General features: G+C 35.3%; 1 protein-coding gene across 1 annotated transcript in view; it reads right to left on the minus strand.

Moving 5' to 3' along the window:
• LOC113226673 (cystathionine beta-synthase) overlaps positions 1–21,539 on the minus strand; it is a 48,039-nt gene extending 26,500 nt beyond the window's left edge. The window contains exons 1-16 of the mRNA XM_026459394.1: positions 21,522–21,539; positions 21,080–21,186; positions 16,744–16,847; positions 15,785–15,955; positions 15,101–15,279; positions 12,653–12,877; positions 10,661–10,793; positions 9,993–10,173; positions 8,364–8,498; positions 8,017–8,213; positions 7,274–7,283; positions 3,599–3,688; positions 2,954–3,060; positions 2,573–2,743; positions 1,374–1,569; positions 1,017–1,020 (exon numbers count right to left, since the gene is read on the minus strand). Coding sequence (XP_026315179.1) covers positions 1,017–1,020; positions 1,374–1,569; positions 2,573–2,743; positions 2,954–3,060; positions 3,599–3,688; positions 7,274–7,283; positions 8,017–8,213; positions 8,364–8,498; positions 9,993–10,173; positions 10,661–10,793; positions 12,653–12,877; positions 15,101–15,279; positions 15,785–15,955; positions 16,744–16,847; positions 21,080–21,186; positions 21,522–21,524 — 2,013 coding nt within the window. The 5' untranslated portion in view covers positions 21,525–21,539. The remainder of the gene's footprint in view (positions 1–1,016; positions 1,021–1,373; positions 1,570–2,572; positions 2,744–2,953; positions 3,061–3,598; positions 3,689–7,273; positions 7,284–8,016; positions 8,214–8,363; positions 8,499–9,992; positions 10,174–10,660; positions 10,794–12,652; positions 12,878–15,100; positions 15,280–15,784; positions 15,956–16,743; positions 16,848–21,079; positions 21,187–21,521) is intronic.
• Between the last annotated feature and the right edge of the window lie 360 nt (positions 21,540–21,899).

The following is a 21,899-nucleotide window of genomic DNA, read 5'->3' on the forward strand; positions in this document are numbered from 1 at the left end:
AAAAAAAAACAGATGTCGAGAGGCCTTGAACAAGTCATTTAACGTAATTTTCATTTTTTAACCATTTTTTAACCCATCGACACATCAACATTAGCTGCTGAACTGGAGATTGCACGTTTCTTAATGCAATATCGCCTTAATTAAATATTCATTTATTGAAAAATTTCCCTTAATTGGTTTTTTGCATAGACATAAATTCTTGGTATGGTGAATTTTAACAATTTTCTACTTAGCTTCACCAGTTATTTCATTAATATTGATATGTTTGCCGATAGGTATGTATACAATTTTTATCGTTTTAAATTTTAATTTGAGCACGAAGAAGGCTATTCTCGAACAAATGAAGTCTACAAGGAGTGTGGTAAAAATTATCTGTAACTCAGTTTGTTTGTTTGTTTGGGGTGATGATATCAGAATAAGCGTTCTCTCAACATCGTTTATGAATAGTTTATCCTAGTGCATTAGGACTATACAGAGCGTGCATTCCTCACTACGATCATACCTTCGCCATCCGCTGTCTTAATCTTACCTAGCAGTATAATAATAATGCACACACACAACATACCCCGCACTAGGGAAACCCAGTGTCGCGGGTGCCATGGACACACACATAGACAACCACAAATTACACCCAAACTCCCGGCCCGGTAATCGAACCTGGGACCTCTACGTGACAGTCCGGCATGGTAACCGTTCAGCCACACAGGCAGTTAAAATAAACTATGAGTGCTTTGCACACTGCCTGATTAGATCAGACCCTACAGAGGTCTCAAATATATCAAGAGATAATGGACAGATAGTGTACAGTATTACACCGAAAAAAAAAAGTTGTCTAATGTCACTATCATTCCAAATACAGTAATTATGCATAATATTAATCGGTATATCACAAAAAACGTTAAATTCAATATAGCAGCTAAAGCAAAGTGCAATCCCTCTCCCTCTAAGCCCTCTAAAATTCTCCGACTTAATTTTATTTGTTTTAGTACCTATACTGCATCGGTTTTTTCAATTACTGGACTATTTATTGCGCGAAGTTCTTGAACATTGTGCTAAACGATAAAATAGTTGGCAGTCATTTAATTGTAATATATGATTTATTAACTATAACGAAATTTTTTATTGTGCTATAAAGTGATTGAGTGCTGATAATGATCAATGAATTTACATTTAACATCAAATCAAAGAAGGGAATATAATGAATTGAAGAAATAACTCACCGAAAAATAGGATTTTATCATTCCATATTTTTTTCATAGATTTTTGGACATTCAGCCTAGGTTCGTAAAGAGTACGTAGACATTAGTTCAGAAGTTCTGTTTTACAATTTTTTTTGCACAGACACATTTTCGATGGTGGCACTGAGGTTTTACTATCTATGACTTACTTGATCCAAAAGTACACCACCAGGGATCTCCTTTGAAAGACGCGCGGCAACACCGAGGTTGCTCTCGGGCGAGCTGGAAGGAGCCTCAGTGGGGGTTTTGATGACTTCGGCGCCTAGTGCTAAGAGCGTGTTAACTTTTTCGTCTGACATCTTCTCTGGCAGCACTATTATGCACCTGTAGCCTGCGTAGAGGAAAAATATGTGGCTCCCTTAATCCCTTTTCTAGTATTCCAGAATCAATTATTTAATAAAAAATAAAAGTACATTTTTAAATGAAAGCAAAATAATCACAACTATTCAAATGGGTTTTCAAATTTTTTATACTCGTATTTTTTAAATAAAACTTTGTTATTTATAACTTTTTAAGGAAAATGACTATGGCCAGATTGTGATCAGCAAGGGAGCAATGTATTGCCAAAGTTTATTTACGTTTACCGGTTTTCGCGAAAATGCAGCGAAATTGAAAGTATGCTTCTGTTAAAAAATTATAAAAGAAATAAGGCCGGCTATTTTTGAAATAACATAACAAAATCCACAGCTTTTTAGGGTCGATGCACGACAAAAATCCGCGTAGTTATATTGCACGTTATACCACTACTTACGAGCAAGAGTGGATATTTTTATCATAACAATTTCTCTTCTTACTATTTAGGTGTGAAACCTTAAAAAAGGAAGTGTGAAACCTTAAAAAAGGAAGTGTAAATGTAGTTAGCTTGTTCAAATACTCGAATAAAATTTTAATTTTGTGAAATTATAATCTTGTAACTTACTAACTGTAAATTTTATACACAGATAGGTAGATTGTGGCATTTTATTTGCTACAATCGACACTCATTTATTTTTGAGTTCTTCATTTTCACAAATGTAATATTGAATACATCTTTCATTTATTAGATTATATATAGATATTTGATTCTTTATCTTGAGTTTTATCAAACTATTATTTTTCGTCATTTCAAGTGACAGGATGCGAGTATAAGTTGTAGGTCTAGTGGTAAGCGATACACCTACCCATAGCATTTGCATTCAGCACTCAAAGATCTGAGGTGCACTGTCCCTGTGCATATAACATAAAATAAAAAATTCCAATGTGCCAGACTAATTTTATTGTAGTTTACGCACATAGTTTAGTTTAACCAACAAAAAAATTAGTTTAGTATAATATAAAATAATACTAAAAGTTACCTTTAATAGCTGCAGCAAGTGCCAGTCCAATGCCAGTATTGCCAGAAGTGGGCTCAATAATTACAGACTTTCCAGGTACTAAAATGCCCTTCTGTTCAGCATCTGTCACCATTCTATATGCAATGCGATCCTTCACTGAACCTCCAGGATTGAGGAATTCGCATTTTACATCTACAAATGATAAATTTTAGCTGAATTTAAAATACACTTTTTTAAGTAATAAGTATAATATAATAATAACAAGTTATAATAATAATAAATAGTGATAAGTTTCTTTGTATCTCTTTTTATATATGTTAACAGAGAAAATTTATTTTCACAAATAATAAAAGTAAAAAAACTAAAAATTTTTGCTTAAATAAATGTTTGCAGGCAACTTACACATATCACATTCAATGCCTTCTTCTCGATGTATTTTGTTGAGTCTTACTAGGGGAGTGTTGCCTATACCATTCAGCATGTCGGTCAGGATTTTCGGGCGGCGGTCCCTTTTAGATAAAAAAAATAAGTTGATTATTATTATTATATTTATATTGAAACACTTGAAATTGTGCATTTTAATTGTTTGTTATGAACAGTGATTGGATTTGAGGGAGTTATTTTACCTAAAATATGAATGTTTTCATACTATTGACAAACCCATTTCATCACCAATGCATATAAAATTTCTTTTGTTGCTGTTTATGTTCGAAACATTCTAAAATATATGTAGACTCATATTTTTTAAATGGCTAAAGTATTTAAATACAATAAATTTCAATAAGTGATACTGAACGCATATTAACTCTGTCACTGATTATGAACAACGTTCAATTTGTAATTCTAAAATTAAAAACCAATCTACACATCGAAAAACAAGTGACTGAATATGTTGTTTTGTAAATAACATGTAAAAAAACATATGCCATTAACTTCCGTGTTTTTGATTACAATTACGAAGTATACTATCTTTATACCGTTTTGGCAATAGTCATTAATGTGAAAAAGATTATAGTGGAGGGATGATGAAAGAAAAAGTGTACTTACAAAGGCCTCACGATGTGCGGCATGTTCTTAAGGTCAAAATGCTTCTTACTACCGTTCGTCGTACCATTCTCCACGTGGTTAGCCATTTTGCTAATTTTGTAATAAAGTTTTTAGGAGTTACAGTAAGTAGATATTCGTTAACGATAAACTTGCTATTTTATCCGTAAAATACTGTTGAATAACACTTACTATGCTTAGATCACGGTATCATAAGAGATGATTATTGACGACTGTAAACTAAGTATGTCAGAAATCCGCAGTCAGACTATTATTACTGTGTGTAAAATTAGAATTTTAACTGTGATTTAAAGCAACACAACACACAACCGAACTCACCGCGTGTGAATTACGAAATGTCAAATTGTCGAATGTCAGAATGAAAGAACGAGCAAATAGGTATGAAGTGAGTGAATGATAATAGGTCGAAATAATGGTGTTGTGTCCAAGTTGTGTCCGTTGTGCCCAAAGAATAGAGTAATACACACAGCATATCTAGATGAACGCCGCAAGTGTACAGTTAAGAGCACATCAAGTTTGACACTTTGTACTGTGGACCGTTCTTATCGTAAGCGCCATAGTGTTGGATTTAAGTCTTAAGTGTCAAGCTTGATGTGCTCTTGACCCTCTACAACTAGCGTTGGGTAAATTTTCAAATAAGTATAGTGGAAATTTTTCGAGAAAAAATATCTGAAATATTGGAAATATATAATTTGAAGACTCATATAACGTTCTACGTTTAGTTTATCTTTTAAATAATGTTCTATTTAGCATGAATTATAAAATAAAATTGTATAAGCATTACTAAATGTAATTTTTCTAAACCCTGCTATAGTGATGGAAACCTCCTTCCGCACGCTCTAAATTGAAAACGCGAAAAATGCATAATTGTGTCATTAGAAACTGCAAAAACACCATAACCACGTGTAAACGGGTAAACAGGAACATTTCCTCGCACGAGCAAGTGATTTTGTAACCAGAAGATGCATAATTTATTTTAAAAACAATTATTTTGGTTTTGTATGTTTTGTATGCCTCATGTTTGTAATACATTGCGCCTTTTACTTGGTGCGATACTTTTGTGATCCTTTGTTAATACGCCGTGAATATCGAACGAACGCACTTTTGTATAATGCATTCAGTTTCAAGGTACGGTCGCTTGTACATACATTTCCTTGGCCAAATTTAACATTTAGTGATGTATAATTATGTTAGGCAACACTGTTCTCGATTCTGATCGATTTTGAAAATAAACGGACGAACATTTTTATGACCTTAGCAATATTATAAAAAATATTCTGTAACTCTTTTGTTATGTCGTTTAGTAACTTTTCGTTTTTTTTCACTTTTGTAGTATCTATTATCAGTAGTATCTGTAATTTCGATAATTTTTGCAGCACGTTGCCTCGAATGTCCGAATATAGTGAGCAATATATGTAATTATTATACATACATCGCCGGATATGTAGGACGACGTATGTAATTGTACATACATGGACAGATATGTGGTACGAAAAATTAAAAAAAAATTCACAGTGCGCTGGCTTTACAAAAACCTGTAGTTGGTCGTAAGTATGAGTTCGTTGCTTTCGAGGACGAAGGTGGTCTAGTTTATCCCACCTAAGATGCTATCCATAAATATGCAGAGTAGCAGAGTTAGAAATCCGAGAAATAATAAACAAATCCCAAAAATTTCACACGAGGCCGTCATTACGTAAACCTATTCTAATTAATAAGATTTCACCATATTTTGTCAGCAGTAACATTTTCATTTGTCTTGCCATTCATCAATTTAATCAATTACCAACAGAAAACCTACCAGTAAAATTAATTAAGGCAGTCGTAAGTTCATATATTTGACGTGCGTTTTCATTATTTAAATTAATCGATAAGATCTTCTATTACAAAAAGATGTTATATAATAAGCTCATTTTATTGGGAGGACAATAATTGTAATATTTGAAGTCGATTAAAAATGAAAGTCTTAATTTTTTTAAGTAATAAACATTTTCTAAAAACAAGTAAAATAAAGGATTTAACTATCTTATTATAGTATTTTTGTAATATATTAATATTATGACAACTGGTAATCAACAAACACTTGAATAAAAATTATTCTATTTAGAATCAAGTAATTGAATTTAATAAAATAATTTAATTGAATCAATCAATCGATTTAGAGCGAGCGGAAGGAGGTTTCCATCACTATAGCAAGGTTTAGAAAAATTACATTTAGTAATGCTTATACAATTTTATTTTATAATTCATGCTAAATAAAACATTATTTAAAAGATAAACTAAACGTAGAACGTAATATGAGTCTTCAAATTATATATTTCCAATATTTCAGATATTTTTTCTAGAAAAATTTCCACTATACTTATTTGAAAATTTACCCAACGCTAGTTGTAGAGGGTCAAGAGCACGTCAAGCTTGACGCTTAAGATTTAAATCCAACTCTATAGAAAGGTCCAAAGTATAAAGTGTCAAGCTTGACATGCTCTTGACGTACCTATCCTTTTTCGTTCCGAGGGAGAATTGTTTGATTATACCTCATGGTATGGTGTAACGTGGGTGTAACGGGCTGGTTTTTGCAACTCGACGTTGACGTAGTCGTAACGTCTATTTTTTTGTTTTCATTAGGTACCTGCAGTTTGCCACCCTTAGAGGTGGAATATTTATTTTAAATTGAAATGGGACCAATACTGAGGTATCCTCTTTCGCGTAACATATAAAAAAACAGTCGAATTGAGAACTTCCTCCTTTTCTGAAGTCGGTTAGAAAGCAATTTTTTTTTAACTCGACTGACTGATTTCATTAAATACTTACTAACTAACAATCCACACCAGTAGGCATTTGTGGAATATTCCATTGAGGTAATAAATACATATTACATCAATGGAATATTCGTGATTTTTAAGTGTTTTTATGATCCCATTCATTAAGGTTGTGAGGTAATGGTTTATTAATAATTTTCACAATAAAACAATATCTACAGCTCACGAAAAGAACAAAATATTGTATTGGTGACATTATTATCGAAACAATTGCTATATGTAATAATATATAATATATGTAATAAATAAATAATCGTATCGCATGATAATAACTATTGACCTAGTGACCATTTGCCCAAAAGACGCTCACAACAATTTTTCTCACATACGCACGCACACACAATTTTTCTTCTCCTAAATTAGAAATTGAATCTCCTAAAGCAGTAAGAACTAATGTGTATAAATTTCAAGATTTATTTGCTAGTTCGACTGTAGTGGCTAGACGTTGCAGTGGTTTTATCAATTTGAAGAGTATTTTTCATAGCTGTTTTGATTGTATATATTTATCTCTGAATAAATTTACTATACCTTCGTGATTAAGGGTCGTATTCCAGAACTCTACTCAATGCTCTAGTCAGGACTAGAGCAGAGTTGAGTATGATTTCAAGCACTGGAAATACGACCCTAATGGCAAGGGCTTGAGTATGATTTTCAGTGCTCACTGCAATACTCAAGCCAGGACTTGACAATGTAAGTTGAAAAAAGGCACGACTAAGTAGGTATAGTATATTAAACACAGATAATTAAATGTTCAGTTTTCTTTTTTCGACGTGTATGTACTTAAAGTGGAAAGTTGTCGGAGAAGATGGCACCAACAGGACGAGGAATAGTTGTAACACACGGGGATGGGTCTGAAAAGAAGATAAAAGTTTTATATGTACCGTAATAGGTATTAATATTACATGTACCTAGTGGTGCGAATTTAGATACCTACAGAGGCGTACACGGCGTACCAGCCGTTAAAGTTAAGACGTTTAAATATGTATAAATAACGTTTTTTGGTCCACTTGCGTACAGCCAAAAAATTACGTATGAGACTAATTTAGCGACCAATACTTCCTATTAAACTATGTGTACCGATGTTTTATTTTCCTATCGCCATGATATTTATCGCTATGTCGCGGTATAATTAATCCTATCTTTCGTATTATTTTTTTTCTTTTATCAATAAAGTTACGGGTCATATTACAAGTCAGGTCGAGTCAAAGCTTTTTCTTATCGTCTTAATATTATTTTTATTCTTATTTAATCTAGGTTTGTCAAAATACTTATAATCCACAACGTCTTCTTTCTCGAAAGGAATATCGTCACTTTCCTGTCACCATTTTTGTCATATCCATTAGTTACGTGGTAATGATGTATTGTATGTATATTACACACATTTTAAGCCGGCTCATTTTACTACCAATGTACGTGCAAGCTTTTTGTTGTCATTATAACATAGTCTCTTTGAACTCACCATGTAACGTTGGTACAGTCAAGAGCACGTCAAGCTTGACACTTTGTACTTTGGACCGTTTTTAGCGTAGAGTCAGATTTAAGTCTCAAGTGTCAAGCTTGAAGTGTTGTTGACCATGTACCTACCTGTATTGACAACCATGACGAATGGTGCTATATCAAGCATTCGCGACACCAAACCAAGTGTTGCGAATGGTTTCTTTGCGAGGTCCACTGTGTAGTACTTCTTCACAGTGAATTTGTCAAGGCCATCATCGTAGTTCAGCGAATTGTCAGCTAGGCAGCGCCGCGTATTGTCAGCCGTGAATATTCCAATTAGCGCCCTGCAATTGTTGTTTAAGTAGATTACTTACAAGATTGTACATGAACGGGGTAGCCAATTACTTTAAAGTTACTAATTCCCGGTTCTATTAGCAAAGTACACAAATACATACTTATGGATTATAGGTGTAGTGTTATATAAAATTGCTTACCCGATATCGTCGATAACATTAACAAGGGATGCGTAGTTCTGCTTAAGCACGCTGACCGCCTCCGTCACTGTACTGTTGTAAGACACACTGGGAGTTTGTCGGATCCACTTCTTTGACACCGGTTCATTCCACCAACTGTGAAGTAATGTAACGTGCTAAAATTCGGTTACTACACACAACGCGTCGAATTTAACACTTGAGATTTACCTAAATTAAACTCTATGCCGTTTGCGGTACAAACGGTGGAAAATTCAACGTATCAATTGATGATTGTTTACAACATAAAATATTGTTTACCTATTACAGTCTAGATTTATTTAAGTGTCATGACGTATCAAAGTATCGCGCCATAACTTAGGTCTATTCTGAAAATATTTTATGCGGCTGTGGTCCGGTCTTTTAATAAATAGATTTTTTAATAAATTGGTGGACACACTGTCTCGCGGATGTAGAAACCTTATCTTGTCATTAAAGCCCAAGGTCCCCTTAATAGTATTTTAAAGTGTTTTAAAGTGTTTCAGACTCAGAATTTAAACATTAAAAAATCGCAGGTTAGGGTCATTAGGTTGCCATAGGCGTTTCAGGGCATGTTTTTAATAAGGTACCTACTACATTGTTTCACTTTTTTTTTGTTTTAATAAGTCCCACGTACGGCACCTTGGGTCGTACCTACTAGTATCTTACACGAACGTCTTACAGGATTACTTAAATAAATGAAACAAACAATTTCATTATTTGTTATATTTTTTTAATCAACTTTTTAATTTTAACAAATTTTTAATTTTTTTAGTCAACAAGACGACAATAATAATATTTATGTTGAAGATACTAACTTGGCCACTGACCATCGCATCGTAGTCATCTCAAAATTTACTCGTAAACATAAGTTTTTTATTCAAAAAACCCACCTGAAGTTTGCTTATCGGCTTTTTTATTGGAATTACATCTATGCATTTGCCAAATGTTATTGGAATCGGTTAACGGAAAGTGCACGAAATCGGATTCATCCCTAGTTTGCCATACTTAAGGTAAAATATTTTCTTCAAATTTAAATGGGACCAATAGGTACTGAGGTACCCTCTTTCCAACAAAAGAAAAAGAACAATCAAAATCGGTTTACAACTGCCGGAGGAATACTTGCAGGTACATACGTTTAATTTATGCAAGTTTTAATTCTTCTTCTTTTTAATTCATGCTTCCTTATGAATGAAGTACGATTTAAGTAGCAGTAGATCTCCTAGTGAAAGAGTTCGCCCAGTGAAGTACTGCTATCTTACTTATTTCAGCCGCCAAGCAATGATGTCAGCATTACTGTGTTCAGGTTTTAAAGGGTAAAGGTGCTGGTGAAATTACAGGCACATGAGACTTGTTAACTTATGTATCATGGTGACGGACGCAGTGGCAGTCCTTGAGATCTTTACGATTTAAAGCTCTAAGTGTCACTGCAACTGTTATGGACAGGCGTGTAGGATACCATAAGGCGCACGACTTGTTCGTCCCGTCACTTGATATTATAAAAAGTGGAATTAAACATATCGATAAAAGTTTAGTGAAGTGAAATTTTGTTAATTAATTTTTTTATCGTTTCCAAGAGCACATTACATTGAATGGAGAATTGGAATGACTTACCTCACATTGCTTTTGTAAAGATCCATGTAACCACGCACCTCCATCCACGGATTTGAGATGAACTTACTCATGTAGTTGCGTATACTGTCTGGCATTATCACCACGCATCTCTGTCCGCTTTTAAGATTCAATATACGTGCCATTCTGATGGCTGCCGACATTGCTGCGCCACTACTACCACCTGTGTGTAAATTTAATATAAATATCTAGATAGATATGACTATATAATATAACAGGGTAGACCTAGTGCCCTTAATGTATTGTGGTTTTGTAAATGCTTAAATATTTTTGTTTCAAAAAAGTAGACAACTGGTCAAATCAATCAGCGGTTTATTCTAAATTATTAACATTCTCTCTAAATATATACCTACTTGTTCCTCTATTTCGTCATTAGTCCTATTTAAATCTAGCACAAAAATTGAATAAGTGTACTCAACAAAGTGCGCAGTATATTGCCGTAATCAATCAAAAGCTTTATTTTTGAAGAATCAAAAGGACATTGATATGTTAATTTAGGGTTATTGCTACTCTTCGCTCCATAATCGTTTAGAGGTATTTTGACTATTTAAACTATATTTAAACTTATATTTATATGGCCCTACCTTCATATTTCACGATACCCTTCTCTAATAAGGTCTTAATATAAATTGATTTGAGTGCAACTTTACCGCAAAGTATTCCTTCCTCCGAGATAAGCCTCCGTGCCATTTGGAAGGATTCTTTGTCGTCGGTCTTCACCCATCGGTTTACCACGCTATTGTTTAGTAATTTTGGACAGAAGTCATCCCCTATTCCTTCCACCTGTTCCAATTAATATTTTAAGTAGGTACAGTACTGTCTCCCATATTTAAGCTTTATGTTCAATCATGTACTTATATTTTGTACGTGTTGGGAGATAATAAATTATTATTATTATTATATTACATGTTATTATTGAAGTTCAGAATAGATTGGAGGTTATGAGACATCGTTTTCCAAGGGGCAACTGTTGAAATCACCCGTTACTATGGAGTGGTCATAGAAAGTATAAAGTCTTCTAATCTAGGAGAATTTCAAAGGGAAAAAGTCCATGTAGTCTACTGTAAATTATGTAAACCTATACCTAGATAAATTTTCCTATAAGAGAACTTTACCTCGAGAAACAGATGCTCGGCCGAGTTGGGAGACGGCGTTTGAGTTGATTTCCTAAGTATTATAAATGTTATGAAGCTATGTAAATGGTTGAGACGAACTTAAACAATCATAGCTAATTAGGTGAAAGTTAGGCAAAGAGTTATACGTAGGGCGCAATATAAGTTTCCGTTATGAATAAGAAAAAAATACTAAAAATGGTCAGAAATGAATTTATTGTTGCTCAAAATATTCTCCATTAGTGTTAATGCACTTTTTCCTACGAATGAACCAATTTTGAAAACATTTATGTCACTCCTCCGTGACAATCTCTGAAACATATTTTTCATACTCTTCCGCGACCGCGTAACTGATAATTAATTTTTGGAAATAAATAAAAGCCACAAGGTCGGGACTGTACGCGGGATGGCTCATAAGGTCAACGTTGTTCACCTTCAAAAATTCATTTGTCTGTCTGGCAGTGTGAGAACTAGCATTATCGTGGTGCAAGATGATACGGCGTTTACGGTTATTTTTACGGAGTTTGTCAATAACTTCCGGCAAACAAATGGTCGTGTGTGTGTAATCACTATTCACGGTACAACAATGATCCTCCAAAGCAACAGTAGTCACGTGTCCAGTTTTATTAAAAAAAGAAGCAATCATCCGCTTAGAGGTACTTTGCACGCGCGCCATTTTGGTTGATTTCGGCTTGTCTTGAAAGACCCACACGCTCCATTGCTGCTTTGTTTTGGGATCGTAACTACAAATCCATGTTTCGTCACATGTCTCACACCAAATTTGACGCCCCTTCGTTGAATCTGTTAAGCATGGCGTTGCACCTAGTTGCGCGATCCATTTTTTGAGCCTCAGTCAAATTGTGTGGGATCCACCGAGAGCACAGCTTTTTCACACCCAAATGTTTATATAGTATTGATTGTATTTGACTCATTCCTATGCCTAAAGATGCCCAAATCTCATGGTATGTCACATGCCTGTTTTGATCATATAGCGCACAGCATCGATGTTTTTGTTGTTCACAGCAGTGGACCATCACGAAATTCGTCACTGAGATTCACACGACTGCGTTTGAATTCTGCAAACCAGCTATAAATAGTCGTCTTGCATGGTGCTGGTGCTGGTGGTGTCAAACAAGTGACAGTCAGATGAAATAAACTGTATTCTACAGCTAAAGAGTTCCATTTTCAAATGTTGTCATGACTTTTTAAATATTGTTTATGTAAGTGGCCAGTTCCGGAAACTTATAGTGCGCCCTATGTATAGAAGAGACTAAAGAGTTAAAAAAAATTCGGAAACGAGGATAGCCTGAATATTACGTACCTCAAACGATTAAACAGACAAAAATCTGTGTAAAGGAATGCTTAGGGTACTAATATGAGTAATATAAAGATTTTTGGTATATCAGCATAGATTGAAATTAAATTGTCATTTAAGAAAGCAGGTGAGTTGCGGAAGCTGTCTTCTTGTGACTATTGAGAACCTGCAAACTACTTACTGCGAAGTGTGTAAAGAATGAAATTACGACTTACCTCATAATCAAGTTTTACTAGAGGTGGGGCGAGTATAGAGCCGTAAGGGTCGACACCCACTACGAAGCATTTTGGGCAACGCTCTTTCAATTTTTCAGCTATGCCAATGAGTGTCCCGCAGGTGCCAGCACCGATCACCACCATGTCTAGGTTATCATCAAGAGACCAGAGAATTTCCTCAGCTGTACCACAGTAGTGAGCCTTTACATTGCTTGGATTCTCAAACTGTAAGAAGAGATAATATTATTTAGGCGGCGGTGTTAATAAACAAGTATTTTATTCTACACACAAAATACTCTATACATATATTTATATAATTCAAGTTTGGTCGTCATTAATAATTATCAATAATAATATAAAATCGCCAGAATTACTATGAACAGGGGCGTTTGCAGAAACAAGTACTCATAATTTTTCACACTTTCATTAAGTATGTCCCTAATTAATCTAATTTAATTATTAGCAAAATCATAGGACAAATAAATATTGAAGTTTTTTCGTATTTAATTTTTCAATTGAATTTCAGGAACGGAAATATTCTTTTTGGACTCTAGATATTTAATTCATATTTGATATGAATATGTTTGTATAAATTAGGCATAAGTAATGCCAAAATGTATCGAAAATTCAAAAACCGTGCAGAGTCGTTTTATATTGTCCCTGTTTTTGGTATTATCATAAAACATTAATTACATAGCCTTTTATTTATGAAAAAAGGATAGAAGAAAAGGAGAAGTTAGTTTTAAAAAAGATTTCGATTTTTCTTATCTTTTTTCGTATTATTTAATATTAAAAGAAATAGGTTTACAGCCGCAAATCATTGCCACCAAAATAGCAGTAAACGTAATAGATTTAATGTTCCACACAACTTCGTTGTGACTTTCTGTTATTGATTGAACTGGTTTTACCTCGTAAAAGAACTTTAATAGTGAGTTCTGTGCATTACCCGTAGTTGCAATACAGAACTTCAGTAGGTTCTTAAAAGTTAAAAGTGCTTTTATTTGGAATTGACAACAGTCATTTCTTATACAAACTGTTATATACATATATATTCTTTACATATGTATTTATAGATTATAGTGGCTCATTCTGAATGGTGGGAGGTATGACCAAATAATAATAACAATAACGCACACGCTCATAGTTCCGCACTAGGGAAACCCTGTGTCGGTGCCGTGGACACACATATAGACAACCACGAATTAAATCCAAACTCACGAGAGAAATAAATGTAGGCCATACAAATATTTCTCTCATCTCGGGAATCGAACCCGGGACTTCTACGTGGCAGTCCAGCAAGGTAACCGTTCGGCCACAGAGGCAGTTCGAACACCAACTTATCGAATAACAGTTCGAATAACCAATGGGAACTACAATTCATAAGTTAGGTTTAGGATTAGGTATCGCAGATATACAAGTTATTTTATTATTATCATCTGTGGTTTAAATCCGTCACCAAATAAGAAGCCAAATTTGACACTTGTCATCGTGACGCGAATAGGGATGTGGACTAATTATATCGGTAATCACATACGATTTTGACGAGAAATCGATTCAATATTTTAAGAGTTTGTGATTGCTTAGATTTTTTTTCGGTTCATTGTTGTTCCGGGGACCTAAAAGGCCAAATCATGCAATTCTGTTAAAAGCAATGCATTAACAAAATTCCTTGCAATTCTATAGCAACTTCTCTTGTTTTCGTAAGATTGTCCCACAATCTGATGAATTGTATCCTTTTAATTTTGATTTTATAATATTCATAAATGGTTTATTACGAGAATTTAGTGTAAATATGTTCATCGATAAAACAACTACATAAAAAGATTAAATTACCAAGAAACCAATGATTTCACAAATTTTCAATTATTCGGCTAGCAAAGCTTCTAACTTATGTTAGAAGTTGTCAATGTCAACAACAAACAATCTCAAATATTGTTCATAATTTTTTTCTAATATTTCTTAAAATATATTTTCCGAGATATCGAAGTGCCTTGGTGAAATTCGGCGAATAATTGCTTACAACACTATTATTAAAAAAAAATTGCTTGAGGACGTAACTGTTTTCAAAACGTTTCGGGGTAACTTAAAATTGCATTTTATTTTGGAATTTGTGCGAAAACCGTACTTAAAATATGTTTTGTCATGTTATATAATGTTTCAATAAAACTTATGTATTTTTATAAACTCAATTATGCTATAATTGTTTGTTTAATTGTTTCGTTGATCGCATTCAAAGTTACATACTATCGCTTTCTTTAGCTGTCAAATTTGGCCTCTTATTTGGTGACGACTATAGTACTGACTACACGCTGTTTAAGTGCTAACCTTAGAATAAAGGTGCTAACCTAATTTTAAGGGAGTTGCAATAATTGTATGTTCCAACATTCGTGCCGAATAGTGGAGAAACGAGAAACGCTGAATGTCTATTGTGATTGCTGGGTCACTTACTTGATTCAACATAACGCCACCCTTTGTCTTTTTCACAAGGTCTTTGGCGACGTTAATGTCGCTATCAGGCGAGCTAGCAGGAACATTGGGGGTCCGAATGACAGTGGCGCCCAGCGAAAGTAGCGTGTTTACTTTTTCATCAGAATTCTTCTTAGGCAGCACCACAATGCATTTGTAGCCTGCGTGATAGGAATATAATAAATTAAAAACCAAGACAAATTTTCAAAGTTTTTTTTCACTACACAACTGTAAAAGTTTGTACCGTTTGTGTACAGTCGAAATAATATTATATTTTATTATCTTCGAATCTTACAATTATTTATAATTGTTTACTATGTGTGTCATAAAAGCCGGATTTACATTTGTCTGACGTGTCGTGTCGTGACGCGTCAGAATGATATTAGTTTCATACACACAACACAAACCGTCACTTCAGATTGCGGCACACTAATGTAATTTAACCATATTAAATGTTTCAAACCGATATTGTTCCGATGCCAATATTTGTCAAGTTTTATTAAATTTAAATGGGACCACTACCGAGGTACCATCGACGATACAACGAGGTACCCTCTTTCCAACAAAAAAAGAATCATCAAAATAATGTATTATATCAATCACAATCGCGTATACTTACAAAAAATTTTTTTAAGGTCGGTTAAAATGTCATGTACTTCCACTTACCCTTAATCAGTGCAACCAGTGCAAGTCCAATGCCTGTGTTGCCAGATGTAGGCTCAATAATGACAGATTCTCCTGGTATCAAAATACCTTTCTGTTCAGCATCTACCACCATTTGGTACGCAATGCGATCCTTTATGGACCCTCCATGGTTAAGGTACTCGCATTTTACATCTACAAATTATATTTATTTAAATAAATTTGTACACTCGTGTGTAGCAAGTGATTCAATTTAAAATTATGTATGTCGGACCCCATTCGGCGTCGGCGGAGAGGACGCACGCGACGGCTCTTCGCCGACCGCCTGCGTCCCATCAGCGGAGGCCAGCAGGGTGCGGGGTTGGGAGACCCTGCCCCTGCATTGCACAGGCCTCCGCCGCCGGTAGATGCCCCAAATGTTCCGGGGCATCTCCGTGCAGGTCGCCCCCCATGATTAAGGGGGCGATGGTGTAGGGGTCCGCCCAAAGGCGGACCAGCACCACCGGAGTCGCGGTAGCATCTGAAAGGGACCCCGCGGCTCCGGCGCCAGGTGCGCGCAGGAACATCGTGAGGTTTTTAGTGGGTATGCTCTTGGGGATCGACATAGTCCCCAGGAGAGAGTCCCACATACCCCCGCCGTCTCCCAGCTGCGGGGAATGCGTAACGCATTTTCCTCACGGTAATAAAAAAAAAAAAGGTTAGGTTAAGTTAGGTTTAAAAGCAAAAACATTTTCCTCTCAAAATTACTTTCGATGTTATGAAAATTCGACCAAACGTTATTTTTGGAAAACGCCATTTCGGACTACTGATAGGTAACCCATAATCTAATAATAGATAAATAATAGATGTAACGGAACTTTAAATTATACCTACGGGGAATCAAACCTTGAATTGCCATAGTGTTGATTGACATTTAAATTTTTTAATGTTTTGTGCATTTGTACAAATTGAACAGAAGATAGGTAAGTATCAAGACCACTTACAGATGTCACATTCAAGGCTTTCCTGTTGAGGTATTTTGTTAAGCTTCAGCAATGGTGTGTTACCGATGTCGTCCAAAATGGTCTTCAGAATTTTCGGACGTTCCCTTTGATAAAAAGTGTAAGAAATAATGATTGGTAAATTGAAAAATGATTTATTATTATTATAAATTTATAATTATAAGGGGTTCATAGGTTTACCCCATATATTCATTAAAAGTTTGTTGGATTAATAATACCAGGTTTTCAAAATGTTACTTTGTAGATGGCGCACCGTAGTTGTGATTACGCCGCATATTTCATTGGCAGCGGTTAGACATTGCTTAAAAAATGGCGGGTTTACAAGCGCGCAGACGAGCCACTTGAGACATTTGTAACATCAGAGGAGTTACCTATGCGTTGTCAGCGCTTGAGAGCCTTGTTGACTCACTTTTTGAAAAACCTGATGTCATAGCGCAAAGGAAATAATACTGCAGGAGGGGACCTTACCACATCTAGCAGGGTCGATCAAGGAATAATGCGATGCCCGTGTGGTCTTACAATGACAGGTATTAAGGTTGTGAGGATGAGCTCTACTCCCTGGCGGGAGATACTATGAGCACTCCCTGTTATAAAGATACCGTTATAAAATTCATGGCGGCGGCGTTTCAGTGAAGAATTTGGAGGTGCTACCAAAAGAAAGATCAAGTAATATTTGTACAAAGCTAGTGTAAATAACCTGAAATGAGACAATCCTTGTGAATATAAGGTTAAATAAAAAAATAAACGATACATTGCAGATGTTATGGTATAATTGAAATTAGGTATTATGTCTTTCTGACAAGTAATTAAAAAGTTTGCAACAGTCTAATTTAAAACCCCAGACTAATTTAAAATAAAATCTTCCAGGTGTTTGGACAACATGCGGGTCCTGTTCGATCTTCGAATTATTGTTTCATCTGAACTCAAGACAGACTCCACTGTATCCACAGAATCTAAAGTTCGACTCGGGTCTGCAGAATCCTTTGTTGGTGGATCAGTGGATGCCTACACATTTGTTTCCTCTTGCTGGCTTTCAATTTGTGGTAATAGCGCTAAGTGTCGGTTATAAATATTCTTCTCTCTTCCGTCCGGGAATCGTGAGGGAATAATCGGGGTTCGGAGCAATTAATTCAACCTCCTCAACAAGAGGTTCGTTCGTTACTTGTTAGCTCGATTGAATTTTCTCACCAGTACAGTGTTCGTCCAACCAGGTAGCTATCGAATAGCCATTTGAGGACCCCCCGCCGCGCCGGTCCGATGAGTGAACATTCTTTCATGTCTGACTTCCTTAGATAAAAATGAAGTTCGACGGTCAGAATGTATTTAGGCAGGTAGCCCGAAAATCATGAATAATCCATTTAAATGTCTGACTACTGTTGCTGCACTCAGATCACAGCAAGGAAAAGCAAAGTGAAACCGAGGGAATTCGTCTATAACTGTAAGTATATATTTGTTGTTCGTCTTGGAGGGTATCGGTCCCTTAGTCAATGCTAAGCCTCTCGTAAGGCGCAGTAGCTTTAATCATTTTTGGCAAGTTACGAACATAGTTGCAAAAGAATCTAGGCTTAACTTCAGCACAAATTTTACAATCCTTAATTGTATCTCTGACTTCTTGTAAAGAAAATGGTAGGTTCTTAGATTTTACCCAGTGAAGCATCCTCGTGACACGAGTCTTTCATTACATAGATCATCGTGTAATGGAGCCAGTTTACAAAGACGAGTCTCGATAGATGCACAAACACGAGATAGAGTGCCAGATTATCTTTACCGGGTCTGTACATAATATAATATTTGTACGGTACTATTAATTTATTATTAATTCCAGACTCCATCTCTGAATATTTTCGTTTTTAGTTTTGCTAGTGTGTGTACAATCAAACATAAATAAAAGAGACAGACCTCTTAATCTAAAAAATCTCTCGGTTTAATTGTAAAATTCTCAACAGTGTATCCCAGTATGTTTATAGTTTTCTGAGTAAATTTGCAATTTTCTTTATTAAGTTTAAGACCATACTTTTCAGCAACCTTCAAGAAACCCTGCAAGTTTTCATTATGCTCTTCCAGTGTTTTGCTACATATTGTGACATCATCTAAATACGCTAAGGTGGCACGAAGGTTTTCCTTTCTTATCACCCAATCAATCGTTCGTTGAAAGCTGGACACACCGTTGGTTACGCCAAAAGGCATTGCAATCAGGAGATAGGTTCGAAAATAAAGAAACAGTTGGTACAGTAGCTTCCAGCCAAAACATGCCGTGCGTAAACAACGTTCCTCGGTTTAACGTATATCTGAGATAATAAATTCATGTCAGTACTGTAGGATTGACACTCGTTTATGTAGAGAAATATGCTAGGCGATACATGATTGAACAGCAGTTGTAATTTAACCTTGTCTCCAAACGGCGCGGTCTTTCGGTCAATTTTCGAAAGTTCTCTTCCAATGTTCCCATGCTCTTGCAGCATCGCTAGACGCAGGTGCCACGTCGAAGCGTTCGGGTCGTAAGTACTTGTCCATTACTTCCATGAAAAGATTAATACTTATTTTGTTGATTAAATTGAAATGAGACAAATCTTGTTAATATAAAGTCTAATCAACAAAATAAAAGCTACATTGCAAATGTTATGAAATAATAGAAATTAGATAGTATGTCTTTCAATATAATATCATTGTGTCTTTCTGACAAGTAACTAACTAAAAAGGTAGCATCATAACCATTTATTATTCGTTCATCTATGAATAGCCAGCCGTTCAAGGTTTCTAGAGACTACCCACGAGTGCTGAGTCCCAAACAGAGTCTTTCACATATCGCCATTTACATCTTTGTCTAGTTTTTGAGTTTTTAATTTAGATGTCGTTAATAACACAAAATAGTTATTCAGTAGGTACGTGATTAAAAGTTTCTGTTATATTTGTTGCTAGCTAGTTAAAATGAAGTCATCCCAAAGTTTTGAATTGCAATTGAATATTGAATATTGTTTTTGGACTAATTTAAATTTTAATCAAAAGCGAACCACAGTTTTTAACCGACTTCAAAAAAAGGAGGAGGTTCTATGTTCGATTGTATGTATTTTTTATGTATGTTCACCAATTTTTCCGTCAATCGTACACCGATTTAGATTTTTTTTTGTTTGAAAGTATATCCTACTTTCCAGGTGGTGCCATTGTCACCAAGTCAGAATCTGACGAGGTTCCCATGGAAATCGAGCGATATTCTCAACTTATATAAGTATGTACAGTGTGTTCAAAGATAAAACTATAAGGGCTAATTCAGAGTGCAGGCGCGAGCGCGGCGGCGGGTGAGGGTGCGCGGGTCTTGCGTCTTCCCTGCCACAGTGCCGAAGCGGCTACGAGCGGGGGTTTAGCGAGAGGCGCGAAAGGTTAGACCAAGCACTGTGAACGCAGCGAGCGTCTAAGTACATTTGATTTACATGCACCCGCGCGCGCACTCGCGCAAGCCGTCACTTTGAATAAGGCCTAAGTCTTAAAGAGAGAGCAAACCATTTGGAAAGTGATGAGTTGAAGATAGGGACAAAATTTGAAGATTAGTGTTTATGAGATATCGCTTTTCAAGAGGCAAGTACGGAAATCACCCATTACTGTAGAGTAGTCAAAGGAAGTTAGGAGAATTTTAACACACAGTATTCCCTCTATCTGACTGGCCTCGAACCACCGTCTGTTACCATGTCGCACTTGAAACCAAATACTGTCGTAACTAAAAATTTATGAAATTGAGGAAACACGATTTAAAAGTTCAAAAAGTTACTAAATGGAACTAGATGGACTACATAATAATTAGTTATCCAATAAAAATAATCCTATTTCTCGCAATTTGATTCATTCATATTTCAGTATTTTTTTATAATTTTTAAATCCCGTTTTCTCAATTTCGTAAATTTTGAGTTAGGACAGTGTTTCATGTGCGATGTTTTGATTTTGTGTTATTAACTACATCAAAGCTTACACTTAATTACACTTATTTTAAGTTAGTAATGTCAAAGAACACATAAATGTGATAATTTACGTTATAAGGATACGTATCATAAAAAATGCATGTAAATTAATGAATAAATATTAGACAACATCACATACGTTGCTCTAATCCCAAAGTTGCGATCGTAAAAGCTCCGATCCAAAACTTAAAGCACTTGCGTTCGGAAACGACGACGGTACCACAAACATCCAGACCCGAAACAACATAGAAATGTATTTCTGTATTGACCCAGCCGGGGATTAGAGTTGGCGACATAATGAAAACCTGTGTTTTAGTCATTTGACCACGGATGTCGTCACAATGCATGTGTGATGAAAAAATACTCACTTAAGATATGCGGGAGGGTCACAAGTTATTACATCCTGTAGGTTGTCCTCCATGTTTTCAGCATCATTTACCGGATTTACTTCGGGCTTAGACATTTTGTTAGTTTCCTAATGAAGTTTGTATGAGTTGTATTAAAAACTTCAGTATAAAAAACCGTGCTATTTGATACCCGTTTATGGTGAAGCTGACCAACACTCACGGCTTCTTTTAGGGTACTATTTTTCAGTAAACAATCATGCCCTTTTATACAGTAACCCAAGTATTTCAGTTTCAGATTCTCAAATGTAACAACATAAATCAAATTCATTTGTCAATCAAAAAGTCGTAAAACAAACAATGGAAGTTCATTATTTTCCCTTGATATATCTTGCTTAGTTGTCAAAATGATAAAGAACAATAATGAAACTTTGTTATAACGTATAATGATGACGATTACCTTTACCATTTCTACAAATCGAAGTCCTGATTTTGTATCAGCTCGGACAGGTGCGTATTAATTTTAACCAGGACCTATTTATTCTTGTAAGAACGATTCAGAACGGTTCAGTCTTCTTGTTCTAAAAAGTTTTATATTTTTTTACTTATGTGGGAGATCCTTGATGTGGAAAATATTGTTGACGAAATTTACCCAAAACCTTGCGTTGTGCATTTCTTAGATTTGTAATTATAGGGTACTCGGGATATCGAAGTCGTCGAATTTGTTGAAGTTACATTCCGTATCGACATTCCATCACTTTGGCTCTGTAAGTCATTATTACCTCGAGTTGTGGTTACATTGAACGTGCTCTCGAAATGATGAATGATATGCAACATAAAACGA

This window comes from Hyposmocoma kahamanoa, unplaced genomic scaffold, assembly GCF_003589595.1.
Source record: "Hyposmocoma kahamanoa isolate Upper Pololo Valley unplaced genomic scaffold, ASM358959v1 192, whole genome shotgun sequence".
In the NCBI taxonomy this organism is placed as follows: Eukaryota; Metazoa; Arthropoda; class Insecta; order Lepidoptera; family Cosmopterigidae; genus Hyposmocoma; species Hyposmocoma kahamanoa.